The sequence below is a fragment of the Cupressus sempervirens genome, chromosome 5 (genome assembly GCF_028749045.1).
Source record: "Cupressus sempervirens isolate cs-2001-9-10 chromosome 5, ASM2874904v1, whole genome shotgun sequence".
NCBI lineage: Eukaryota > Viridiplantae > Streptophyta > Pinopsida > Cupressales > Cupressaceae > Cupressus > Cupressus sempervirens.
This window is the reverse complement of record NC_143122.1, coordinates 1005316224-1005342247: the sequence shown is the minus strand read 5'-3', so window position 1 is coordinate 1005342247 and position 26024 is coordinate 1005316224. Positions and strand designations below refer to the sequence as shown.

At 37.4% G+C, this 26024-nt stretch overlaps 1 protein-coding gene across 3 annotated transcripts in view; it reads left to right on the top strand.

The window, feature by feature from the left end:
• Window positions 1-24921, top strand: part of LOC149559324 (chitin elicitor receptor kinase 1-like) — a 272912-nt gene extending 247991 nt beyond the window's left edge. For all 3 annotated transcript variants that reach the window (XM_089833256.1, XM_089833255.1, XM_089833254.1), the window contains 2 exons: window positions 23786-23884; window positions 24090-24921. In XM_089833256.1, the coding sequence (XP_089689382.1) occupies window positions 23786-23884; window positions 24090-24224 (234 nt within the window). In that variant the 3' untranslated portion in view covers window positions 24225-24921. The remainder of the gene's footprint in view (window positions 1-23785; window positions 23885-24089) is intronic.
• Window positions 24922-26024: the final 1103 nt, after the last annotated feature.

Sequence of the window (26024 nt, the reverse complement as noted above, 5' to 3'; positions counted from 1 at the left end):
AGAATGCAAGTGCTTTTCCATGTTCAATCCATTTTCCAAATTCATCCAAATTCCATATTCCCATGATATGCAATCACATTCTACAAACCCGATTGTATATTTACCTCAAGTAAAAATGATCAATTTTTACCACATGCAATTGCCTCTCATAAACCCAACTTTGGTAAAACCCCACCTTTTTAAATGCCAAAAATCTCATTTTTGCACACATCCATATGCTTGTAACATGTATTTTTAGTCACCCAAAAAAAGCCCTATTTTCCCTACATGTATTCCATCATGCTAAACCCGATTTTGTTCTTTTTTGCCCAAAATGCAAGCTGTCCTAAACATTTCCAGCCTTCCAAAGTGCTCAATAAGTATCTAATCCATACTTCGAACTCCCAACCCTCATGGATTCGTCATTGTAACTCAAAGCCCAAAGTTTTCAACAATCCAATCCCATTGGAAGATGTTCTTGTCTTCATGTTGTGGCGCACTTTTCAAGATAGGTCAGAGTTTCCTCAAAACGTAGAGACATCCCATCCACAAGATATGCTTCAAATTCAAAGAAGTGACATTCATTTGGTCTCCACCTTCCCAATGGCTTCCCTAGAGCACGAGTTCATGTGGAAATGTGCCAAAGCACTTTGATAAAAAAAACAACAGAGAGAGAAGGAAGTCAATTGAAGATGCTGATGGGAAAGTTGTTCTGGGTTTACATTTGGACATCATTGAGAAGCTTTTCAAAGTGTTGAGAACTCTAGAATGAGCGAATTTGACAAAGAAGAATTCACAATTGTGGAATGACGAAAAACTTGATTACATATAGTTTTCAAATGACAACTTGAAGTTCATCAAAGAGAATGTAGTGGAGTAGAATAAAGAGACTCCCGATCTGGCAATTAACCATGATTGCATCACCAAGTACAAAGGCATCACTAGCAATCTACAAGATTGATTCAGTAGTTCCAACATTTTCTTCATATTGTTGTAGTTGCAAAAGATAGATTGCATGTAATCTGATTACACAACTTTCAATTATGTAATCCAATAAATCTTCTTCTTGTTTCGACATATTCAAGGTGGTTAAGTTTCTCCCACCTTTTTCTCCTTTTTCTCACTCCTTTTTCTTGTATAAGGAGTGCCCCAGTCATTGTAAAAACCATCTTTTATTTTGTGCAATAAACCACTACCAGACTCGTGCAAGCATAACTTTGATTGTGTAATACCAATTTGGAGAAAAAGTGAATAGAAAGAAGCGATTGGATTCAGAGCTTTAAATGGAAGCAATTTTGATAGAGCAAATTAGAAGCTTTGACTGTGATTTGTGTCTATTTCCTTTGATTCATGTTACTATTGTATGTTTATTAGAGCGAGTAAAAGAAACAATTGGAGCCAAAGCTTAGTGTGGGAGAAATTGTGGTAATATAAGAATAGAAGCTTTAGCTGTAGGTTATATTACTGTTTGATACTCATGCACTTTGTTAGGTTTAGGTTACTTTCATGTCTTTGAACTGAAATAACTTATAAGATAATAGCGTAGAAATCACCTACTTCTGGAAGTCTTTGTGCCTCAACAGTAGTGATTTATTTTTATAGTGTAGAACAACTGCACTTAGATCCAAGCCGGTATGCTTTCAATCAACCTGAGTTGGTGTTGATTTATTGGTATCACCGTTTCCAATTTCTAGATAAAAGTGTATTTTAGAGGTTCTTGCCCATTACCTGTTCCACGAGTAAGTGGATTCTTTCCTAAAACAAGAGGAAAGAATATTAGTAACACCCTTCAAAGTACCTCTAACTTCTTTTTATCTTGAGTTGATCCAAGGAATAGTGAGAAGGGGGAGCCTTCCCTTCAAGGTAGGAGAGATTGTCTCACATGCAGTGGCTAATCATTCTATTTTGCGATTGAATTTACACAAATTTTCGGTTGCAGAATATCCACCCAACAAGGTTGAAGTGGCATGGCAGGATTCCTTTCACGTATTGCAGCTATCTGACATGTGTTACAAGTCTTCACATTTTCATATGCATATTTAAACAATGTAGTCCAGTAGTATCGTGTCCTTGAGATTTGATGAGCCATAGCCAAACTACTTCCATGATTGGTTCCATGTTCATAGTGAAAATGTTCAAGGATTTGTTTTGCCTCTTATTTTCCAATTCATGTTAGATAAATTCCATCATGGGACTTTTAGTATAGCACAAATCTTTGAAGCATAAACTGTTGACGTTTCATTCTCAATGTACGCTTTTGCACAAAATTCATGTGTGAAAGAGACTTATGATTAAACAAGTAGTAAACAATATCATCATACCATTCATCTGACGATACCTTCTCCAATACATAGACTTCTTGCACCAATCTCGGACTAGTTGCAGCTAGCATTTGTGTTAGAGCTTGTCCTCGAACTAGCTTCATAGGTTGTATCTCCTTTTTATATTTGTGAATGATCGCCATCCACTTTCCTCTTCTTTCTCCTAACTCATTTTGTGTCATGACCTCCCTATATAGGTCCAACAAGTATACACAAGAAGAAATATTAATATAATGTGATATATTTAAAAGATCATACGATTAAAATATATATCTCACATATAAGTAACTATTGAATTCTCTCTATCAATTGAATATAATAGTAAATATATTTAAGATAATCAATAAATCCATTATAATCAATAACAATCCAATAACAATTCTTTATAACCTATAATATAAATAAGTTCATATAATCAATAATAATATAATTATAATTCTTTATAAGATAACAATCTTATATATAATAATATCTCATTAAAATAATATCCTGACCAGTCACATCATAGTGGGTGACAAAGCTAGATAAAGTAGGGAGTATGGATAAGAAGGGCATCGCATGGAAGGGGAATATTCATAAGGATGGGAGGAGAATAAAAGAAGGCCAAGAAAGCCATGCAATTGAAAGGAAAAAAGATACATGAATTTGCAAAACATTAATAAAGGTATTCATTAATACCACCGCTAGGGAGAAAATCGATAAAAGATAAAGACATGGCTACCGAACAAGAAAAGAACGTGATTTAAGAAACCAAGTTTCTATATAGTCACGTAGCCACTAAAAATCACATAGATAAGATATGGGGGATGTTGCTTAATTTTAGCTTATGTTAAAATTCAATTCTGAAAGTCAAATTCATACTTGAAGTTGCTGGAAAACACTTTTCATTTGATATTTTCAAAAGAATATAAATTTCCTTGTGTTATTCATTTTTTGAATATACAACTGATATTTACAAATATGGAATGAATTGAAAATGCTGAAAGCAAACATCTCACACAAGCTGTGAGTTTAACTATCACTTTTCATACATATTCAAAATATGAAAAAACAATACATATGAAGGTAGGGTTAGAGGTAACTAGTCATTGCCTTTTCAGCTTTTGACTGGTTAAGTGGTCCATAATGTTGTTCTCATAGCAGCTCCTGATCCACCGAGTTCCGGTCTTCATTTCCCTACATGAAGAAAAAGGTGGGGTTAGATCTCAAAAGATCTAAGCAATGACTGAATACCTGTAACTAGTCATCCACACATATACTGTCTATTCCTATTCTAAATACATATCAAAGACAGTAAAGTATATTCTCAATGCTCAAGTGAGGGAAAAGCAGAAAAATATAATGTTAAGGGACATATGATTTTCAATATGAAGCCTTTCATTGAATCAAATGAAGCTTGTAGGAACAGGTACTAAAACTGTAAATATAAAATCACAGAAAGTGGTTAATGGGTGTCACGAGCCCGTGCTCGAACCTCATAAAATACTCTTTATTTGTTGTGGTTATGTCTATTCCATCAAAATAAAGCTTATGTACATGCTGATTAAATGAGCAAGAAACAACTTGGCGACAATTCATGCTCATATTGATCTTCAAAATGCCTACATCAGATGTTACATAGCAGTCAAACAATAGATTGGCTAAATGAAACTTGCAGTTATAGCATAACACATGTAATCAGCATTTAAGAAGAAAATAGCATAAGCAATCAGCATGATACAAGAATCTATTTCATCTTCAGCTGTATTTAAGACATTGAGCAAAGCAAATAGCAAGGGAATCAATATCACAGGCCAATGAAATCAGTTGGAGCATAGAAATAACAACATATATGCTGAAATCATACATTGTGTCAAAAGAAAAGCAATACTTCCATATGCCATAAGCTGAACATTGATTAACTAGAATCATGATAACCAGCATTCAAAACAATGACAACATGCTAGAGGAGCGAACACTCAAAGATATGACCAGATTATCACATGTTTTAGAAAACATTTACTGTTAAAAGGGATCTGATTGTTGAACACCAAATAACAGTGCTGCTGCTGCTGCAAAATAATCTCATCAAGTCATGATTGATACAGAGATCAGTAATTTCAAAATAAACAGAGCATCAATGAGTTCACAGGAGCAAAAATGGCAACAAAATCAACAACAGGAGAGTTTCTTTATCAATGTTTATATCTGCTGCTTTAACAAGTCAAATAAAGATGCAAATGGCTATCATAATCAAATAGCAGGACTTATGAAGTTTGTGTTTAGAAAGTGTTTGGGCCAGAAAGAGAAAGAAGATCCATGATCGTACACAGAAAACCTTTGCAAATCAAATAACAGTAGGTTGAACTTAAGTAAACAGAGAGCCAAAGCAAACCTTTAGAAAAGCCATAATAAGACCTTTTTAAAAGGAGGGAGTATTAATATGTGCATCTTCAGCAGTGGCTATTTCTAACAAACATACTTCATTCATGGTCATCTATATGTGCCTGCAGACTCCCGGTTTAGGGGTAGAAAATCAGAGATATAAAGTTGTCCTTTTCCTGCAATGTTTTCAATAGTTTTTATGAAGCCCTCATTCTTGAGAAATAAGCAAAAAAGAGACTTGGTTTTGGCAAAACCCATTTTCTGGAAAACAATGCACAATTTCTACAAAAAAACATTTTTTTTGAAATCTGCTGTTAAAACAGGAAAGGGATCAAATCTGTTATAGAATCCATCAGGGAAAGGACAACTTCCAACATCAACTCCAGCAATGGTAAGAATGCACAAGGTCCTAAGAATGGTGGCAAAAACCCAGCAAAAATCCAATATGGCGGCTGAAATGGGGGGTGATAAACCTTCTTAAAAGACACCAACAACAAGCAGATAAAGCAATAGTGAAATAACATGGCTCTAGCAGCAAAGAATCAGGTCAAGTGATGAAAAATATAAGTCGAATGAAATTTGGCCCCTAAAGACAGATGACTTTTTCCCATATGCAGATTACTCGAATGCTTACTGGACGGGATATTTCATTAGTCGCCCTGCCTTGAAAGGTTATGTGAGAAAGCTCTCAGGGTTTCTGCAGGAAGCAAACCGGTTAGAATCTCTTGTGGGTAGACATAAGAGATAGCCTAACACCTCTTCTTTGAAAGAAGTAATGGCAGTTGCACAACACCGTGATGCATTAGCTGGTAATTCAAAACAACATGTGGCCAATGATTATGTTGTACATCTTTCACGTGTTTCCCTAAAGACTCAGATTGTAGTGAGTTCAGGATTAGTCTACCTTATGAATGGCAAATCAAGAGCTCAGACAGAACCAGAAAGGAAAATTTATTCGAGGAAATAGATTCAGAAAGTATTTCAAGGGACAAAATAAAACTTCAACAGTGCCCTCCTATGAATATCAGCTACTGCCCCAAATTCTGAGCATATTTGAAGCAAATCATGTTTCTTGCAAACAAAATATAACAGCAATACCTTTCTAAAATGGCCACTGATACTTAATACCAGTCACAGCTGTCGAGAAAGCAATGAAACGTGCTCAATCCAGTCAAAGAACGAGTGCAAATGGAGCAGCTTCAAAAAGTAATGGTGGCCTTCAAACTCTAGCTGAGTTTCTTCCTAAGCCCTCCAAAGATAATGCATTTACAAATGAAGAGTTTAGGGTTATGAAAACAGTTTATATTATTCTCTTTTCTCTTTTCTATAAATTTTGGCGTCCGCTTCTTTCAACTTTTTTTTGCAAGCTGATAGTTTCATTATTTTATAGGCTTAGGTGTTATAAATTTATAACATGTGTAAGTTTGTTAATTGTTTTAACGAACTTTCCCTTTATTTTTTTTGCATGTCTTTATTCTAAAAAGACAATATTAATGATATTGTTATAAATCATTTAATATTTTTTATTCTTCATGCAAAAATAAAGGTGGATAGACTTTTGCATATGCCATAGCCATTAATTGTGAAGCGACATGTGCCTAAACAATGGAGGGAATATAGGGGTTTGCAGGTCGTTTTTGACTTTGTTTTGTCAGTTGAAAAGTCTTTACGACCAGTTGGAGCATTTTTGGGGTGGTTTATGATGAGTCATGGGGCAATTATGAGTTAGTGGAGTCTAATGAGTGTTGAGATTTCATTTTTGGAAGTTTCTAAGCCCTCTTTTTGTGGCTTTTTTCTAGTATCCGACCCAAGTGGTTGAGAAGTGTACTTAGTGAGTTTTAGAACTCATTATTGGTGGTTCTCTCTTATGCAATTTGGGCTCTTAGTGATTTTTCTATCCTTTGGGCATATTTTTGCATGATTCTGTAACTCAGTTTATGATATTCAGAAGCTACCTTGGAGATTGTTTTGGCATAATTCTTATCATCTTCTTGTCATTTGCAGAATTGTGTTCATGTGATTTGATAAAATTGTTTTGTGAAGTCTCATTTTCCTTCCAGTTTTGTCTCATTTTCATACTTTTTTTGTGGTAAAATGTATGGTACAGGTTACAGGTTGTGTGAGCAGATGTAATGTGTTCTTCATTGTGAAAGTTTATTTTTCTTTGTTGAGCAAATAATCATTTCAACCTTTCTGCAAAATATTTATGTACATGTACATGGTATGCAAGTAGTCTGAGTTTGAAGATTATCTCATTGTTTTCAAGTGTAAAAGTTCTTTGAATACAACAAATTCTAGGTGCATCACCATAGGCTTAATTTTTCTTTTCTGTATCTTTCTATCCGTTTATCTCCTAAATTTTCAAGCTTTAAGTGAAGCATCTGATAGGAACCTACCTAGAAACCGAAGGTCTCACTTCATTACATGTCCCACCTAGACGTGATTCCCATGTTATACCAAAATTACTGAACTTATTTAGTTCAATATCGGGTATAAATTTTGGAAAATAACAGGGGAAACAATAATTAAGGAGGGAGTCCCTTAGCCACCTTTTCATAAAGACTAAATAAAGGAGGTCAAATTTTGAGAAAATGGAAGCCATTTGAAGGCATAAAGATATGTGAGTCAAAGGGGGACATAAGACAAGATAAAATGTATTAGGCAAATAAACTATAAAATAAGGAAAGGGGGGATTATAACATATAAATATTTGATAAAATATAGGGAATACTAATATAAGTCTTCATCCTTATATTATAAAATAATAAATAAAGAAGAATTCAATGGGATTTAGGGAATTCAATAATTAGCATATAAAATAAGAGAAAGGGGTGTTTAGAGAAGCCAATAAGAAAGGCAATATAGAGTAAAAATATATTCTAGTCTTTAAGTTGGGATTTGGAAGCAAAGGGTAAATTCCAAGAGGGAACATTGCATTTTGCATTGCCAATGTCTTTACTGCCGTATTAGGAACTATTGTGTATACCTTGCTTCTCAGAATGTAATGTCTGAATTTCTTTATCGTCTTTAACAAAGCATACACTTCTTTCTCAACATTTGGGCATCTCAATTTTGCATCTTGTAGTGGTGGACCCATGAATGTAGAAGGATGTTCATCTTTGTCTTCTAATCTTTGAGTGAGGATAGCAACACATGTGTGCTCTGAAGAAAATGAATATATTTAAAACGGCTTGGTATAGTCAAGGTTCACCAAAACAAGAGCATCCACAATTGCTTGCTTGGTTTCTTCAAATGCGTTTTTTGTCATCGTGGTCCAATCTATCCTTGCTTCTTTCTTCAACATGCCATTCAATGGCCTAACTATCTTTGCAAATCCAGTTGTAAACTTCCTTACAAAGTTGATTTTCCAAAGAATGACTTCAATTCTTTTTTACTAGCTGGCAATCCTATCTTTGATATTGCTTCAATGCACTTGAGGTCAATGGAGATTCCCTGTTTTGATATTACATGTCCTAACAATTTTCGTTTGGTAAGTAAAAAACATACATTTCTTCAAATTCAAGGAAATTCCATATCTTTTGCATCTTTGGAAGCTTTTTCTCAAATCACCTATGTGGTCTACTTTGTGTCATGAAAATATTTTGAGATTGTCCACGCATATGATGATGCATTTTCTCCAGCAAGTCTTTGAAAGCATAATCCATGGCTCTTTGAAATGTGGCTCCGGCATTGATTAAACCAAAAGGCAGTTTACCATAAGAAAATGTGCCTCACTTGGTTGTGAATGCAGTTTTTAGTCTATCTTCTTCTACCATCCCCTGATTATATCCTAAATAGCTGTCTAAAAATGACATCATTTGAGAACCAGTAACAACTTTTATCACTTTATCTAGTAATGGTACTGAGTAATTGTACTTTCCTAAAGGTCTGTTAAGATTTCAAAAATCCACGCACAACCTTATCTCTCCATTCTTCTTTCTAACATGAACCAAGTTGATCACCCACATTGAGTGTCGTACTAGAAAGATGATTCTTTCTGACAACAACTTCTTCACTTATTCGTATATCAATGGTTCTAACAATGGACTTATCCATCTCTAGCTCTTTCAGAATGGCTTACTGTCTGGCTCTAGTGGAATTGTGTGTGTGATTAGGGAAGAGTCATATGTCTTGAAATCCTCATATCCCCAGGCATCACATCTGAAAATTCCTTCATAAGATTCAATATTTCTTCTTTCTCTATAGAAGTACACACCTTTCCAATAAAGACATTTTTGACATTCTCTTATGTTCGCAGGTTTACCTTTCCTCATTACCCTTCTCCAGTGGTTTGGTACTTACGGGCACTTAGTCTATCTACGTAAAAAATCTTTCAAGTTGAATCATTCCCTTAGGAATGGTGTTCATCCTCAAATTCATTATTTTATCAAATCTCAAACTAAGCTTGATGTTGTTCTCCTTCGTCAATTACTTGTTCTTGGAAGACTTTGAACTTGTCAGAAAATCAAGGGTATGCTTATCATTTTCAAATACTTGAAAATTTCTGATTTTATGAGGACTTGATTACACTAAAGCTAGCTAAACTGAGAATTTCTTTACGCAATCCATAGCCAATGCTCCCAAGAAACTTGCAGATTTAGCTAGAGAGTTTTCTACAGGATTGCTTGTTCGCCTTATTTTTTTAATGTTGAAAGTATCAAATCTTACAATTAGGTCCTAAACTCTGTTATAATAACAACGTAATCTTTTATCATGAAATGTATATTGTTTTCAGCTTACCCAACTGCTATGTCTGAATCTCCACACACATGCAAGAGTTTTGCACCCCTATGGATAGAGTGGAGCAATCCAATGAGTAATGATTCATGCTCAACAACATTGTTTGTACATGGAAATTGCAATCTATGCACTACCAAATAAGTTACTCTAGTCAGGCTGATGAGTTCAACACCAGCTACACTTCCTTTCTTTGACTTGGATCCATCAAAAGAGAGTCCAAACTTGGTCATTTGTGTACTCTTTGGATGGTTTGACCTTTGATTCCTTGATTTTTCTGTTATATTTCTCGCCTCGTTTCACCTTCTTTAATTCCTTCATGTTGTGGCTCTAAAATTTTCACATGGGATGAATTAATCACTTCTTCCATATTTTCTGCTACTAACACTTGCAGGATGATTATTGATACTTGTGCAATTGCAGCCTTACACATGGTGCATGACATCTCTGAATGAAAAGTGTTTTGTATTCTGCACTAATTGGGTAGCGACAATTCTGAATGGAGTCATCTTTACCCAATTCAATTTCTTGTTTAACACTTTTTAAGGACAAAGTTCCTGAAGTTCTCGAGCATTCCTTCATTTAACAGTGGTTCTACATTATTATCAACAGGTGCTTTAGTGTAATGTGGGAATCACATTAGGACATCCTCCTTGATTATACCTTTGTAACATTAGAATCTCTCCTGTTTTGGGAACATATGATCTCAAACTTGTTTCTATGAACATGATCTCATTATCTTCTCCATATTCAGTAATCAATAACTAGAGCCTTTGCATGCTTTCTATCCTTACCTGATTTGGGATTCCCTTCTATGGAAGCCTCGTGTGAAAAATCAGTCTCAATGTATCCATTGAATTTCCTTGCCCAATCTCTACTTAGAAGCATTTCATATCCTTCAGAAGTATCCACAACGGATATATCAATCCAGCTTTGAACATGAGGGTCAAAAGCCAATTGCATGTGAATATTATTCAATTCCCCAACAACTGGAACCTTCATCTTATCCAATTGTGTAACCTTCTTATCAGTTAGCAATGGAACAAATCCCAACTTTCTGCATATGTCCAAAGGCTCCATGTGATCATCAGCACAATCTATCCTATTGACTTCTCCCACCACTTGCTCAATAAAGTACCACATCGAATAGGACTTGAATTGAATTTGAGAAAATAAACGTAAGGCCCCATGTGATCATCAGTAAATCACATCAACCACCAAGCTTATCCACATTCAAGACCTGACATAGAAGGAACCTTGTAGTTATTGTATGACCTTGCAATCTTAGCATACACAAGATTTTGTTCAATAAAGAATAAGATTGAAAGATCCCTGATGGATCTCTGTTGCAAATCTGCTGTAGATTTATTTTATTTTTTTGTTTTTTCCTGTTTATTAATGTTTTCTTGTAGAACTAGACGGAAATGCAGAAGAGTTTGTTTTTTTTTGTGTTTTTGATGATTATTCCACATAGAAATGAGAAGTAGCCAATGGCAAGAAAAGAGTCTGAAAATAAATAACAATATGCAGTAAAGTCAGAGTTGATACAAATCGTACCAGGCAGATCTCTGAATTATAGAGCCAAATAAAAGATCCAGTACATTTCCTCTAACAATGACGCCACAACTGGCTGATGAAAACGGGCTGATAAGATGCAAGAATCTGCTGCTGAGTAACCGATTTTTTTATGTATCCAAGTGCTGCAAATGACAGAGTACGGCTGCAAGAAATGGCAGTGTACGGCTGCTAGAATTTACCTCCCATACGCCAAAGAACATGCCCAACAAAACAACTGTAGGCCCAAGTTGAAGTGGCGTCTACCTTCCTCCTGAATACTGTTGAAACTACTGACAAACCAATACCCAATGCTGCTGAGGGTTACGTCCCAGCCAGCAATTACCCTGGGGTTTGCGTCCCAGAATGCAAATCGCTCAAGCAGAGCAAATCTAAAAAGAAGTGTTTGAAAAATATGCATGATCATGAGAAATGGCGCCCATCTCCTTATAACCCCTTGCAAAGCAATTCGAACCCTAAAGTGACCCCCAATTGGCATTGGCTATAAAAATGAATTAAATCTTATTTTAAAGTGACCATGTCACTAGAAAATGACCTTTTCCACCATAGTAATAAACCCGCTCACCGAATTGCCCTGAGACCAAAGAGGAAGATTTAGAGAATTTCAAGACCTTTCCAGCGAGCTATCATAACATGTGATACGCATCCAGATGAGGCCAAAATTCTCTTATTACTCCAAAATGGCTATTAACTTAGCCTTATTTAAATATTAAACGCTAACTTAGGAAATATTAAAAATATAACCCAAATAGCCACAAACTGCCCAACTAACATCACAAACCATAAAATCATCCTGTCACCTGTCTGTGACTGAAGTCGGAAATCAAGGATCCACTGGCAGTCTCATCCCTAAAATCTAGGGATGCTCCTAAAATTTAGGAAACAAGCCCTAACCCTCTGAAACTGAACCCAAAGGGTCATCTCATGGAAACCCAGCCCTGGGCATGATCATATCTCCTAAAAAATAGGAATGAACCCCATAAATGTAGGAACTGCCTCCTAAAAACAAGGAACGTCACCCAACTGATCAATACCCACCAGAAAACCAAGTCCCCAACACTGAATAACCATACTGGGTCTCTATCCAACCCTGTCAGCCTACAAGACCCCATAATAAGCTAACTCACATGTCTCTATTAGACTAAGCTAGAGTGGGGATATGACAGTCCTCCCCTCTCGGAGATGCTTGCCCACAAGCAACTGTAATGCAGGATGCTGTAAAATGCTCTCACCCTCCCAGGTGGCATCCTCTATGGGAAGATCTCTCCATTGAACCAAATACTCTCGAATCACCCAGCTTCTCAGCCGTCGTTCCCTCACCTCAAGAATCTCATCAAGGACCAAAATCAATTTACCTTCCTCATCCATAGGAGGTAATTCGGGTGAAACTATAATATGCTGTCCAAGGGCCTTTGTCAGGCAAGATACATGAAATACATTATGAACTTTGCTGCCATGTGGTAACTCAACCTCATATGCAACCTCTCCCACTCGCCTGAGTATCCTGTATGGACCATAAATGTGGTTTGAGCTTCTCAACTCCCCCCCTTTTTAGGGTGCTCTGTCAATATGGTTGTAAACGCAGAAAGACCATATCATCCACCTCAAATGCCCTCTCAATCCTGTGCCTGTCAGCGTACATCTTTTGCTAATTTTGGGCCCGCTGCAAATTCTCCCTAAGAGATCTCATGACATCCTGGTTCTCTTGTAACCAATCCTAAGCCAAGGAAACTCTACTGTCACCAAATGCCAAATCAGTGAAAGATAATGCCTCATATCCATAGAGAGCTTTGAAAGGCGTCATGCCAATGGACATATGATGCGTAGTATTATAACAATATTCGCCCAAATGCAGCCAACGCACCCATGCTTTTTGCTGCCCTAACACATAGTTACGCAAATATCCCTCAACCCATTTGTTAACTATTTCTGTCTGCCCATCCGTTTGAGGGTGGTAACTAGTACTAGGTGTTAACAAAGTACCAGCTAGTGTAAAAAGTTCCTGCCAGAAGGAACTCATGAATCTGCTGTCCCTATCACTCACAATGGTCTTGGGAAGACCATGAAGTCTAAACACCTCCCTGAAGAACAACTCAGCCACCTGCAATGCTGTAAAATCTAATGCAATGGGAAAGAAGTGGGCATACTTCGTTAGCCTATCCACAACAACATAGATGCAATCTTTCCCCTGAACCTGAGGAAGACTTGTAATGAAATCCATGGAGATCCTTGTCGACTTCTATTCTAGTATAGGCAAGGGCTGCAATAATCCCGCTGGGTAGGTATGCTCCGACTTGTTCTGTTGACAAGTCATACACTCACGGACATGGTGTAAAACATCATCTTTAAGACCCTTCCAAGAGAATCTCTCATGTACCGCCCTGTAAGTCTTACCATATCCTGGGTGTCCGGCTGTAGGAATATCATGGAGAGCATGCAAAATTTGTTCCTTCAACTGAGAACCCGGAACAAGGTAAACCCTGTCTTTATAGTAGATAATATCATCTACCACACTGTATCTGTCATCCACTATCAATCCCTCCATAATCTCACAAGCATGCTGATCTTTGGAGTATTCAACTAAAAGTTGAGCCTTCCAATCTGCTGAAATCTTGCTCAATGAACATAGGGCAGCCAATGAAGGTTTCCTAGAGAGTGCATCAGCCACAGTATTATTCTTCCCCTTTATGAATTCGATATCAAAGTCATAAGCCTGAATTTTGCTAACCCATTTTTGTTGTCGATCATTGAGCTCTGTTTGATTTAGGAAATACTTCAGACTGTTATGGTTTGTTCTCACCACAAATTTACTGCCAACAAGATACTGTCTGAACTTGGCTAACGCATGCATAATAGCCAACATTTCCTTATCATAGGTAGAGTACAACTTTTCATTGTTTTGCAACTTCCTGCTCTCATAGGCAATGGGGTGTCTATTATGCATCAACATCGCTCCTATACCCAAGCCCGGCGCTCAGGTAGTGCCAAAACGGGGCAAGTACTCATAACCTCCTTGAGTCTATCAAAGACCCCCTGTGCTTGTTCTGTCCATCTGAACGATCCTTTCTTTGTGAGATCTGTCAAAGGTGCTACCAGCTGTGAGAAACCCTTCACAAATCTTCTATAATAAGCACACGATCCAAGGAACCCTCGTAACTCAGTAATGTTCCGAGGGACAAGCCAATTCTGAATCGTCTGAATCTTCTCTTCATGCACCTTCACCCCCTCAGCACTGATCACATGTCCCAAATATAACACCTCCCCCAATCCAAACTCACATTTGGAAAGCTTAGCAAATAGAGACCGACTCTCCATTATGCTAAGTGCCTCCCTGGGTCCACCATCTGACGCTGCCCTCAAAATCACCTTTTGCCCGCTAGAAAGAAACTCTAACTGCATACGGTGGTGATCAATAATGTAACGCCCAATACCCTGTAACCACTGCATGCCCAAAACCACATCATAATCTTCTATAGGAAGCACATGGAAGTCATCAGTCAAAGTATAATCTCCCATCTGAATACTAAGCTGTGGAATCCGCTTGGTACAACCCAAAATGGCACCATCAGCCACCTTCACTCCAAAACCACCAAACTCCTCGTACTATAAGCCACGCCTCTCAACTAATTTTTGATCAATAAAATTATGCGTAGCACCTGTGTCTGCCAAACTGGTGATCTGCTTACCCTTAAGTGTACCTTTCAACCAGAAGGCATGAAACTTAGGATAACTGGAGAGGGTAGCCATAGCTACTTTAGCTGATGCCATAGGCTCAACGGTGTCTAACTCCAACTGTGTTGGAAAATGCTCAACATCCTCTGTATTATCCTCAATATCAGTATCAGGAACCTCCTCATCTCCTAACTCAGAAGTCACCTCAATCAAATGAACCTTTCCTTTACCCATTCAACGGTGTCCTGGTTCCCATGGTTCTTTGCAGGAAAAACACAACTTTTTCCTCCTCAATTCATTCCTCGTCTCCTGATTCATCCAAGGAGTTTTAGATGAGGTCCCTCCTTTGTTCTGTGTCGTATTGGCCTTCTGTGCAGGCCGTGAATCTCTAAATGGTTTCTTATCTGCCTGATAAGAAGTGGGAACAATATCCAATCTCAATGTCACATCAATAGCCTCCTTAAGAGTAGCTGGTTGGAAAGCACGTACCAATCCTTTTAGTCTATCCTGCAAACCCTCAATGAACAACATCACACTACGTTTCTGGGGCATATCCGGTACCATAACTGCAATATGCTGGAACTCATTAATATAGGCTTCTGCATGACCAGTTTGTTTAAGGTGAGCCAACTCCCTATAATAAAGTTCTGCATCCTTATGGTCAAATCATGCAATGAGTCGCTCGGTGAACTCAGCATAGGAGTGAACTAAGGCGTGATCTTGGGTGACCAATCCATGGTGCCACCAATCATAGGCAATCCCCTCCTAAATGCAACACAGCAAACTGAATAGCCTCACGCTCAGGCATGGGCCTCAATGAAAGGTATATGTCCAGCTTGTGGACCCAAGCTCGTGCACTAGTGTCTCCTGAGCCATTATATGGGGCCAATGTAATCTTCCCAGTAGCTCTATTGAGGTCATAATTCTGCTGCTGTTGTGGTAGTCTATTACCACGATCTCCCCTGAACCTGGTTGTATCTCTACGCTGTGCACAATACTGGGGAAGAGGGAAGACGTCCCTAACCTCAGGAGGTAGAGCTCTCCACTCAGCTGTGGCCGTCAAAACTGACTTCTGAAACCCCACTTCTGGTGGTTCCACCTACATTGGCCGTTCACCTGGTATGAATTGGGGAAGCAATGGCCTATTCGTAGTAGGTGTACGATGGCAATGCCTCCTATTGGAATGAAGAGAGCTCCCAACTGAAGAATGGGACTGATGGCTACGCTGACTACCAGCCACTGAAACTGATCTACTTTGCCTGCCTCTATGTCCACCCATCTCCAAACGCTCCAAGGTATCCTGTAACCTGTCTAGAGCCTGAGCGATCCTGGGCTGAGTAGTGAATAGGGTCCGCACCATCTCTCTTTCTTCTGCCTCTATAGGCATGCCGTCGCCAGCAGCACCTTGTGCCTCACCCATAGCTGGTATCTATGCGTCTCTGGCGGCCTCTGCTTGCCACTGGTTTCTCCTGCGCGCGTAGAATCTGTGTATTTCTCCACCAGGATGCATAGATTTGTATTCAATCCACCAACTAGTGACTACCCAGATGCTGAAATGATTTATCAAAAACTTTTATCAACTACCCAGAAGCCAAAAACTGTTGTAATAATTTCACACAAACCCTACAGGCTGGCAGGATGTAAGCTCTAATACCACTGAAAGATCCCTGATGGATCTCTGTTGCAAATCTGCTGTAGATTTATTTTATTTTTTCGTTTTTTCCTGTTTATTAATGTTTTCTTGTAGAACTAGACGAAAATGCAGAAGAGTGAGTTTGTTTTTGAGTTTTTGATGATTATTCCACATAGAAATGAGAAGTAGCAAATGGAAAGAAAAGAGTCTGAAAATAAATAACAATATGCAGTAAAGTCAGAGTTGATACAAATCGTACCAAGCAGATCTCGGAATTATAGAGCCAAATAAAAGATCCAGTACATTTCCTCTAACAATGACGCCACAACTGGCTAATGAAAACGGGCTGATAAGATGCAAGAATCTGCTGCTGAGTAACCGATTTTTCTATGTATCCAAGTGCTGCAAATGACAGAGTACGGCTGCAAGAAATGGCAGTGTATGGCTGCTAGAATTCACCTCCCATAACAAAACAACTGTAGGCCCAAGCTGAAGTGGCGTCTACCTTCCTCCTGAATACTGTTGAAACTACTGACAAACCAATACCCAATGTTGCTGAGGGTTACGTCTCAGCCAGCAATTACTCTGGGGTTTGCGTCCCAGAATGCAAATCGCTCAAGCAGAGCAAATCTGAAAAGAAGTGTTTGAAAAATATGCATGATCATGAGAAATGGCGCCTATCTCCTTATAACCCCTTGCAAAGCAATTCGAACCCTAAAGTGACCCCCAATTGGCGTTGGCTATAAAAATGAATTAAATCTTATTTTAAAGTGACCATGTCACTAGAAAATGACCTTTTCCACCATAGTAATAAATCCGCTCACTGAATTGCCCTGAGACCAAAGAAGAAGATTTAGAGAATTTCAAGACCTTTCCAACGAGCTATCATAACATGGGATACGCATCCAGATGAGGCCAAAATTCTCTTATTACTCCAAAATGGCTATTAACTTAGCCTTATTTAAATATTAAACGCTAACTTAGGAAATATTAAAAATATAACCCAAATAGCCACAAACTGCCCAACTGAAATCACAAACCATAAAATCATCCTGTCACCTTTCTGTGACTGAAGTCGGAAATCAAGGATCCACTGGCAGTCTCATCCCTAAAATCTAGGGATGCTCCTAAAATTTAGGAAACAAGCCCTATCCCTCTGAAACTGAACCCAAAGGGTCATCTCATGGAAACCCAGCCCTGGGCATGATCATATCTCCTAAAAAATAGGAATGAACCCCATAAATGTAGGAACTGCCTCCTAAAAACAAGGAACGTCACCCAACTGATCAATACCCACCAGAAAACCAAGTCCCCAACACTGAATAACCATACTGGGTCTCTATCCAACCCTGTCAGCCTACAAGACCCCATAATAAGTTGACTCACATGTCTCTGTTAGACTGAGCTAGAGTGGGGACATGACAAAGATACCTCGGTATTTTGTTCTACTGTTTGGTGGGTTATAAAACATGCATCAACATGCCTTTACTTCCAAAAAAGTTATTATAAATGCAATGGTGGGTTTTAATTTCCCCATTACAAATGCTTCTCAAAAAAATAAGTAATGGCTCACAAAAATCCCATTTAATGACTAAAGAAGCCTTCGGTGGACTTTTGACTTCATATTGCAAGCTTTTAAACAAAGAACTATGATTTGCAGTTGGGCTTTATAACTCCCGTTTGCAGGTAAAGTAATTCATAATTTTTCTTTTAAAATATAGATAGAGATTATGTCTGTGATAGCTTGAAATGATGGGTTGAAAAAGCAAGAGACCTAGGATGAAAAGAAAATGAAAAACAAACAAATCAGCCAAGAAAAATCAAACAAGGATTAGAGGTTCCCAAAAATCAAGCACTTGTAGTCAGGAAATAAAAGCCCAATTTTGCAAGGAAAACGAAGGAAAACTCGACGGATATCTCTGCAAATGACATCTGTAGGATGAAAAACTTAGGCTAATACAAGGGATAATCGATTGCCTTTGCAAAACATCATTAAGAATACCTAACTTAGACAATTTGAACAATGATTAATGAAAAATTGCGTAGGGTTTAATTTTTTGAATACATAATTGAGGACAACAGATTGCAACTGCAAATCTAGAAAGCAATGCAAGATGTACTAAAAATATGTAAAGAGACTGCCTGGCTGAATTGGATAGTTTGATGAAATGGCCTTTATTAGTTTTTTTTGAATTTTGTATTATTTTCTGTGCTTTGAATATGTTAATTGTTTTGATTTTTTGAGAGATATATAAATCAAATACTGAAGAGAAAAATTTGACATACACTAATAATGCTAAATGCCAAAATTCAGAATCCTCTTTGCCATTGATATTCAACTATGGCTTTAGCAACATCAGAAAATTGCAATAATTATTTTAAGAAAACCTCGTAAAGCTCCTTCTGGTGTTCAACCAATAGCAAAATTTGCTGGCTCTTTACTCTTTCCTCTGCTGTCTGAAAGCACTATGTTAGCTGCTCAAAATATCTCCCTTAGGCACGTGGATGATGGATGCCAATCACAGGTTTTGTCCAAATAAACAGCAGGTCTAGCAATGCATACAAAAAAGCACCCAAATTAGGCATGTAAACAGTCAGCTGGGTAGAGCAATTAAACCCCTATTGCGCATAGCAGTAAGCCAAAACCAGGGCAGAAAATGTGGCATGGGCAACTGTTGACTTTGGACACCAAACTTCAGCTAGAAATGACAATGCTAGTGCTCAGTGCTTCTAGGCTTTGAAATGCAGAGAGAAAATTTAATTGCAGGCCAGTTGTATTTGATGAAAGAAATATAAATTCACCAACTCCCAACACCAAAAATGTCTTCCAGAAACAGTCATCATACTAAGGAAGACTCTGAATTTCAGAATGCCAATTCTCAGATTTTAATCCACAATATCTCAGCTGTGGATTAATGAACAACTTAGAATCAAAACTTCACAGAAAATATCAAGGCAAATAAAAATAATAGATGCACATCCCACCATCACCAAATTCCTCAGAAGTAAATTGCTTCTCAAGCCACAGTAAGAAAAAGCAACAAAAACTCAGTCCAAATCCATTATACTTCAGCAATGGATTGAAACTCACAAACTCAAATACCATCACAAGAGTCAAATAAAAAGAAACAACAATTGGATGCTTTTCTCTCACAAATGAGCTCATATTTATAACACAAATTGGCACTTAGCTTCTTCTTCACACTTTTTGCTTAAGAAGCTTCATCTTCACAATCCCACTTTATAGCATTAAATAGTGCCTCTATAATAATGAAGCCTCATTAATTAATTAATCAATATGAACCCATCAACTAAATAGCACCATCAAATGTAGAAGATGGCCGATTTCCAGCACCACGAACTGCAGTGCCAAATATGGCAACTGCCCAAATTAGACTCACTAAAAATAGAAAGTCTACAATTGAGACCCTCAAATCTCATGTCAACTCTTGAGGGTCACGATGATGAATTGACCTAGCCAACTCCAAAGACCTGCAAAAAATGGAGACATTACAGTCCTCCCTCCCTAAGACTGCTTGCCCTCAAGCAATAGGATCGCACACAAAGAAAAACGCAATATCTTTGTCCTCACTAAACCAACTACATGCCAATAACATCATCAGGACCAACAAGATAATCTTTAATATAGTCCTTAGTACCTTTACTAATGATGTAAAAGTCAAAGTATCGCTAGGAGACAACTCCATACAAGATCTCATACTCTCCTTCACTCCTGCCAAAAATCCAAGTTATGCACAAACAAACTCTGCACCCAGTGTAAGTCCTGAACATGTGGGTCAAATAAGAGATTGTAAACACTCATTACCAGATACACTCTACTACCACTTTGATCATCTCCATCAAAATCCTCAAGCTGCTGTGATGACTTAGCCTCGATCTTATCATAGTAAACCCACATAGCACGATTCACTGCTCCTTTCAGCTTCATTGTGTGACCTTTAGAGAAAGGCCCCTTGCACCAAAAGAAAAACTCTCTCCTCCTTAGATCCTCTCGAGAACCATCATCAATCTTCCCAGCTGATTTCCCCTTGTCCTCCATATTGGTTGGTGCTCCTCATCAATAGGTAGGGGGTAGAAGACTTCGAAGCAAACTTGCTTCCAGAAGATGACTCCAAATCTCTCACTTTCCTCATAGCCTCCTGTAGGGTAGATGGGTCCAATAACTTAACCCACCTACAGAGTGGCTCAAACAATCCCTCCATAAACATCACTCACCTCCTCTCAAATATATCGTACACCATCACTGAGAGCCTTTGAAACTCATTGATGTAAGTCTCCAATTCACTAAACTGCCTCAGTTGAGACAACTCTCTAAAGTACACCTCATGATCCTTCTTATCAAGTCTCTTGATCAATCTATCCACAAACTCTTGATACGAAGTTCTCTGATCATGTCGCAAGGAGACTAACCCATGGTACCACTAGTCATGGGCTACTTTGCCCAGATGCAGTACCCCAAATTTGATAACATCCTCCTTAGTCATAGGATGCAATGTCAAGTAAGTGTCAAGCTTATGCACCCAAGCTCGAGCCATCACTCTCCCACTACCATCGAAGTGCTCCAGTGTCATTTTAGTAGCCACCTCATGTAAATCAATCTGTTGAGTCCTCTACCTCTTAGGTGCAAGCCTCTGTCTAGAATGCTCCTGCTTCTACGTAATGAATCTATCCAAAATCAGGTATTGCTTGATTGCCTAGGGAAGAGCATCTCACTTTGCAAAGTGTACCACCATGTAATCTGCAAATGGTGCTGCCTCAGTCTCATTATTGACCACATTTTCCTCTAGTCTCAGAAATGTGGGCCTTTGTGGCCTATACTATGTGCCAGTGTGTCCAGTCCCATTGACCTCGTGAGCTAACCTGCTCCAATTTTCAGCTCTAGTCCTATTGCCAACTTTGAACTTTTGAGAACTAATAGAAGCATCTCGAACACCTCACTCCCTACTCTAAGCTCTAGGGAGTGCAATATGTTGCAGTGTGTCCGTAAGTTGCTGGAACATCTCAACAACATGGTGTTGTCTAGTTGCCAAGTCCCTTAATGTCTCTTTGGCTTCCCTATCAATCTCGAAACCAATGCCAGCATCCCTATAACCCATATGAGCTGATCCGCCTAGATTGTCAACACTCCTTTCACCCAAAGTATATTGTATATCTGACTCTCCATCCCTAGGTGGAGAAGTGTGACCTTTGCGGGTATAATGCATACCCAAAATAAATCTTTGAGCCATATAATTGAGTAATCAATCACTGAAAAGTGCACTAGTCACAACAACACTAAGACCCGATTCCTTATAGACTAGCAAGAAACTGCTTTGATACCACTATAAAGAGCTCGATTGGTCCTAACTAGCTAAATTGGATAAGTTGATGAAATAGTCTCTTTTTTTTCTTTGAATTTTTCTTGTGTATTGAATATATTTTCTTTTTTTGAATTTTTGAGAGATATATAAATCAAATGCTGAAGAGCAAAATTTGACATAAACTAGTAATCAGATCTATGAGATTTCCACAATCCATGAATATGAGTTTTAGTTTCTAGAGTTGATTGTGTGTAGTTTTTTACCATCAACATTTCAGATCATACTACATGATCCATCATCAAGATGCCAGAGAACAAGAAGAAACGTTGATGGTAAAAAACTACACAATCAAATCTAGAAACTAAAACTCATATACACTAATAATGCTAAATGCCAAAATTCAGAATTCTCCTTGCCAGTGATATTCAACTATGGTTTTGGCAACATTAGAGAATTACAGTAATTGTTTTAAAAATCACCTAGTAAAGCTCCTTCTAGTGTTCGACCAATAGCAGAATTTCCTGGCTCTTTATTCTTTCCTCAGCTGTGTAAAAGCACTGTGGTAGCCGCTCAAAATATCTTCCTTAGGCATGTGGATGATGGATGCCAATCACAGGTTGTTCATCCAATTCAACAGTTGGTCTAGCAGCCAATACTGGCACATGAATGCATAGAAAAAAATGCCCAAATTAGGCGTGTAAACAGTCAGCTGGGTAAGGCAATTTAAACCCCAATGCACACAACAGTAACCCGTGACCAGGGCAGAAAATGTGGCATGGGCAATTGTAGACTTTGGATGCCAAACTTCAGCTAAAAATGACAATGCTAGTGCTCAACATTTCTAGCCTTTGAAATGCAAAGACAAAATTGAATTGCGGGCGAGTTTTATTTGATGAAAGAAATATAAATTCACTGATTCCCATCACCAAAAATGTCTTCCAGAAGCAGTCATCACAGTAAGGAAGACTCCAAATTTCAGAATGTCAATTCTCGGACTTTAATCCATAGCACCTTAGCAATGGATTAAATGAACAACTTAGAATCAAGCCCTCACAAAAAATATCAAGGCAAATAACAATAATGGACGTAGATCCCACCGTCACCGAATTCCTTAGAAGTAAATTGTTTCTCAAGCCACAGTGGGAGAAAGCAACAAAAACTCAACCCAAATCCATTGTACTTCAGCAATGGATTGAAATTCATAAACTTAGAAAGCCTCACAAGAGACAAATAAAAAGTGATAAGCAATTGGATGCTTTTCTCTCACAAATGGCCTCATATTTATAACACAAATTGGCACCAACCTTCACACTTATTCACATAAGAAGCTTCATCTTCACAACTAAACTTCATAACATTAAATAACTTAAAGTGCCTCTATAATAATGAAACCTCATTAATTAATTAATAAATATTAACCCATCAACTAAATAGCACCATCCAATGCAGAAGATGACCAACTACCAGCACCATCAATTGCATTGCCAAATATGGCAACTGTCCAAATTAGAATTACTAAAATAGCAAGTCTACAACTGACATCCTTAAATCTCATTGTCAGCTCACGAGGGTCGTGTGATGAATGTCACTAGCCAATTGTAGAGACCTGCTAAAAATGGGGACATTACAAAATAATATGAAATTATATAAAAATAAGTTTGATGCATCGAGAGAAGTAAACCCCTATTTATAGAAGAATGGGTATCTTCCAAACAAGTTACTTATTAGACATATTTGTTTAGATTTAACATGCTATGGCTTTTGACAGAAGCCGCATGTTCCTCTTATTTATCTAATAAGCACTACCTACCACTGCCTACATAGAGATATGTGACACGACATGAAATTTAAACAAAATAAATTATAATTGATTTTAAATTGCATCACCAAATATGTTATGTAGAGGAACAACAACAGCTTGTCTATATAATTTTTTCCTATTATAAGTTATTCCTATTGTAGCCCCAAATCCCAAGATGTATCATTTCATCATTAACCTCTTGTATGGGTGGTAGTTGTCTGTCAGTTTCACCTTGATTCGATGTAGGGAACTATGGATTTATGGCTAATTGTTCTGTTCTAGTAGTTGTCTGTCAGTTGTACTGTTCTTTGCAAGGTTAGTTCATTCAAATACACTTGTAATGAGGTTCTATATTTATTAAGAATAACACTGCATCCTTCAGTTTGATAGAGTTATAAAAGAATCTGGCAGCAAAGAGAAGCTTCGTAGTCTTGTTGATTCAGCACTAGAAGATGACTATCCAATTGATGAAGTTGAAAAGGTATGCCACTATGTTGTGCTGGCAATTCCTTTCCTAATTTTATTAAGTTCAGTTTCATTTTTATTTGAGTATCTTCTGTTATATATGTGAGCCTCTTCCTGAGAATTGTGGGCCAATAAATAATGAATTGAGTAGCAGAAAGCATTATAACAAGAGGCATAAGGCTTTGAGCTTTCCCTAATTGCTAAAATTGTATGACCTGTAGATGATACAACTTGCTATGGCATGCACACAAGAGAACCCTGAGTTAAGACCTACCATGCGAACAGTTGTCGTAGCCCTGATGACGCTGCTTTCCTCTCAAAATGAAGGTGCCAGCAGTCCAATATGCCAGGTTTAACAGTTGTTTTCTTGATTGAGGTGGACCTTTGCAAATCTATCTTTTCATTCTCTTTGTAATTTTTAATTTTCAATCATTTTGTTATATAATTAGCAGCTACAGCCATACTAGAAAGCTGGCCTATTATTATCATTTTACTGGTAATCTTACCATTATTATTTTGCTAGATGTGAAATAAGGTATATGTCTAATATACAAAAGGGATGCTGTAGATTCCAACTATTGCCCTCGTTAATGATTCACTACCCATCATTTTGTAGATTCTAAAGCCATGATTAGGCTTGAGTATATGTCAAGAAAGAAGGTATGTTCTCTCTACAAAAAAATTGACTATATCAGGAAAGGGAGTTACTTGCATTCTTGTGGACGAATTGGAAGAATTCCTCCCATGATATTATTCATATTTGAATTGTATATATCCCACATCTCATAAGTCACGTCAATGGTGATTCATTATGCTTGCTGATATATTTATGGATTGTAGTGCACTGGTGGATACTCTTATATTCGTGTGGAGACAGATCTTTCTTCATTTTCAGGATTATCCGTCCAAATCCTGAAAGTATTGGTTGTCATCCTTCTCTACATAGGCAGAGAAATTGTGTTGTTCTTTGAATTTTGAGATACTGTTATAGGTAATTTAAAATATTTTATAGGGGACGAGCTTAAATTATTTATCGAAGTTCAAATTATTTTAGCTGTCATTCAATTAAATTGTATTTCTTGCTGTCAGATTTTTCTTGATGATCCATGCATGTGTGATAACTAAGCCTTATTTTGTTTTGGAAGGATTGTGTTGCATGAATCAACGGAAGGTTTATGTAATAGGCATGTGTTAACAAAACCTTTACTGATTTTTGGTGCATCATTTTGTGAAATATTGGACTCTGAATTATGGAGGAACTACACAATACACTATTTGTGCATTTGTATTGATTTTCGTTCTTTTTGCAGCATCTTTCATTCTTCTATCTGCCTTACACTTTTCAAATTATGTGAATTTTAAAGATTTGAAGGAGTATTGCACTATTATATCTTTTCCCAACCTCACAATTGCCAAGGAAAATCTCCTAAATCACTTCTGCAAATATGACTTTTACATTCACAGTTATACCTTTCATAGAAACAAAACAACCATCTTGCATGTCTTGCTCTTAGACCCCTTATTTTTTAATGTGTAAATAAAATTATACACATTACTTTAATTAATTAATGTTTTCTAAACTAATATTTCACTGGCAACTTGTATTGATTAATTATGTTGTTGAGTATTTTATTTATATAAAGTGAGTTTATCTTAGTCCAAAAAGTAAAATGTTATTAAGTCATTTATAAGGAGTTAAAAAGTTTAATATCTAATAAGCAATTTATGAATTATAAATTTTAAAAAAAGCAAAAATAAGTGTGCATGTCAATTGCTTATTTGACTATTAGCAAACAAAAATCAGCAAGTTTGGAGGTTGAGGAAAAGAAATTCAGATTAGAATTTTGCAATGTTATCAAAGCTACACTTCCTACCAGCCTGTCGGGGAACCAAAATGTGTTGCAGAATATTCAAATGCATGATAGTATGTGCTAGTGTGCAATGATTGGACGGCAATGGTTTATATTATAGCAGAACATTCGAGCAAGGTTCTTGCCAGCTTTTATGAGAGATAACATGGATTGGCAACCTAAATTCTTATCGAACGATGAAGATGTCAATCATATCTTGGAGTATTGATAAGAATACAAAAAAGGAAAAAAATTGACTGCATAGGAGGCCACTAAAATTGATGATTGGTATAAAAAATGTGGGAT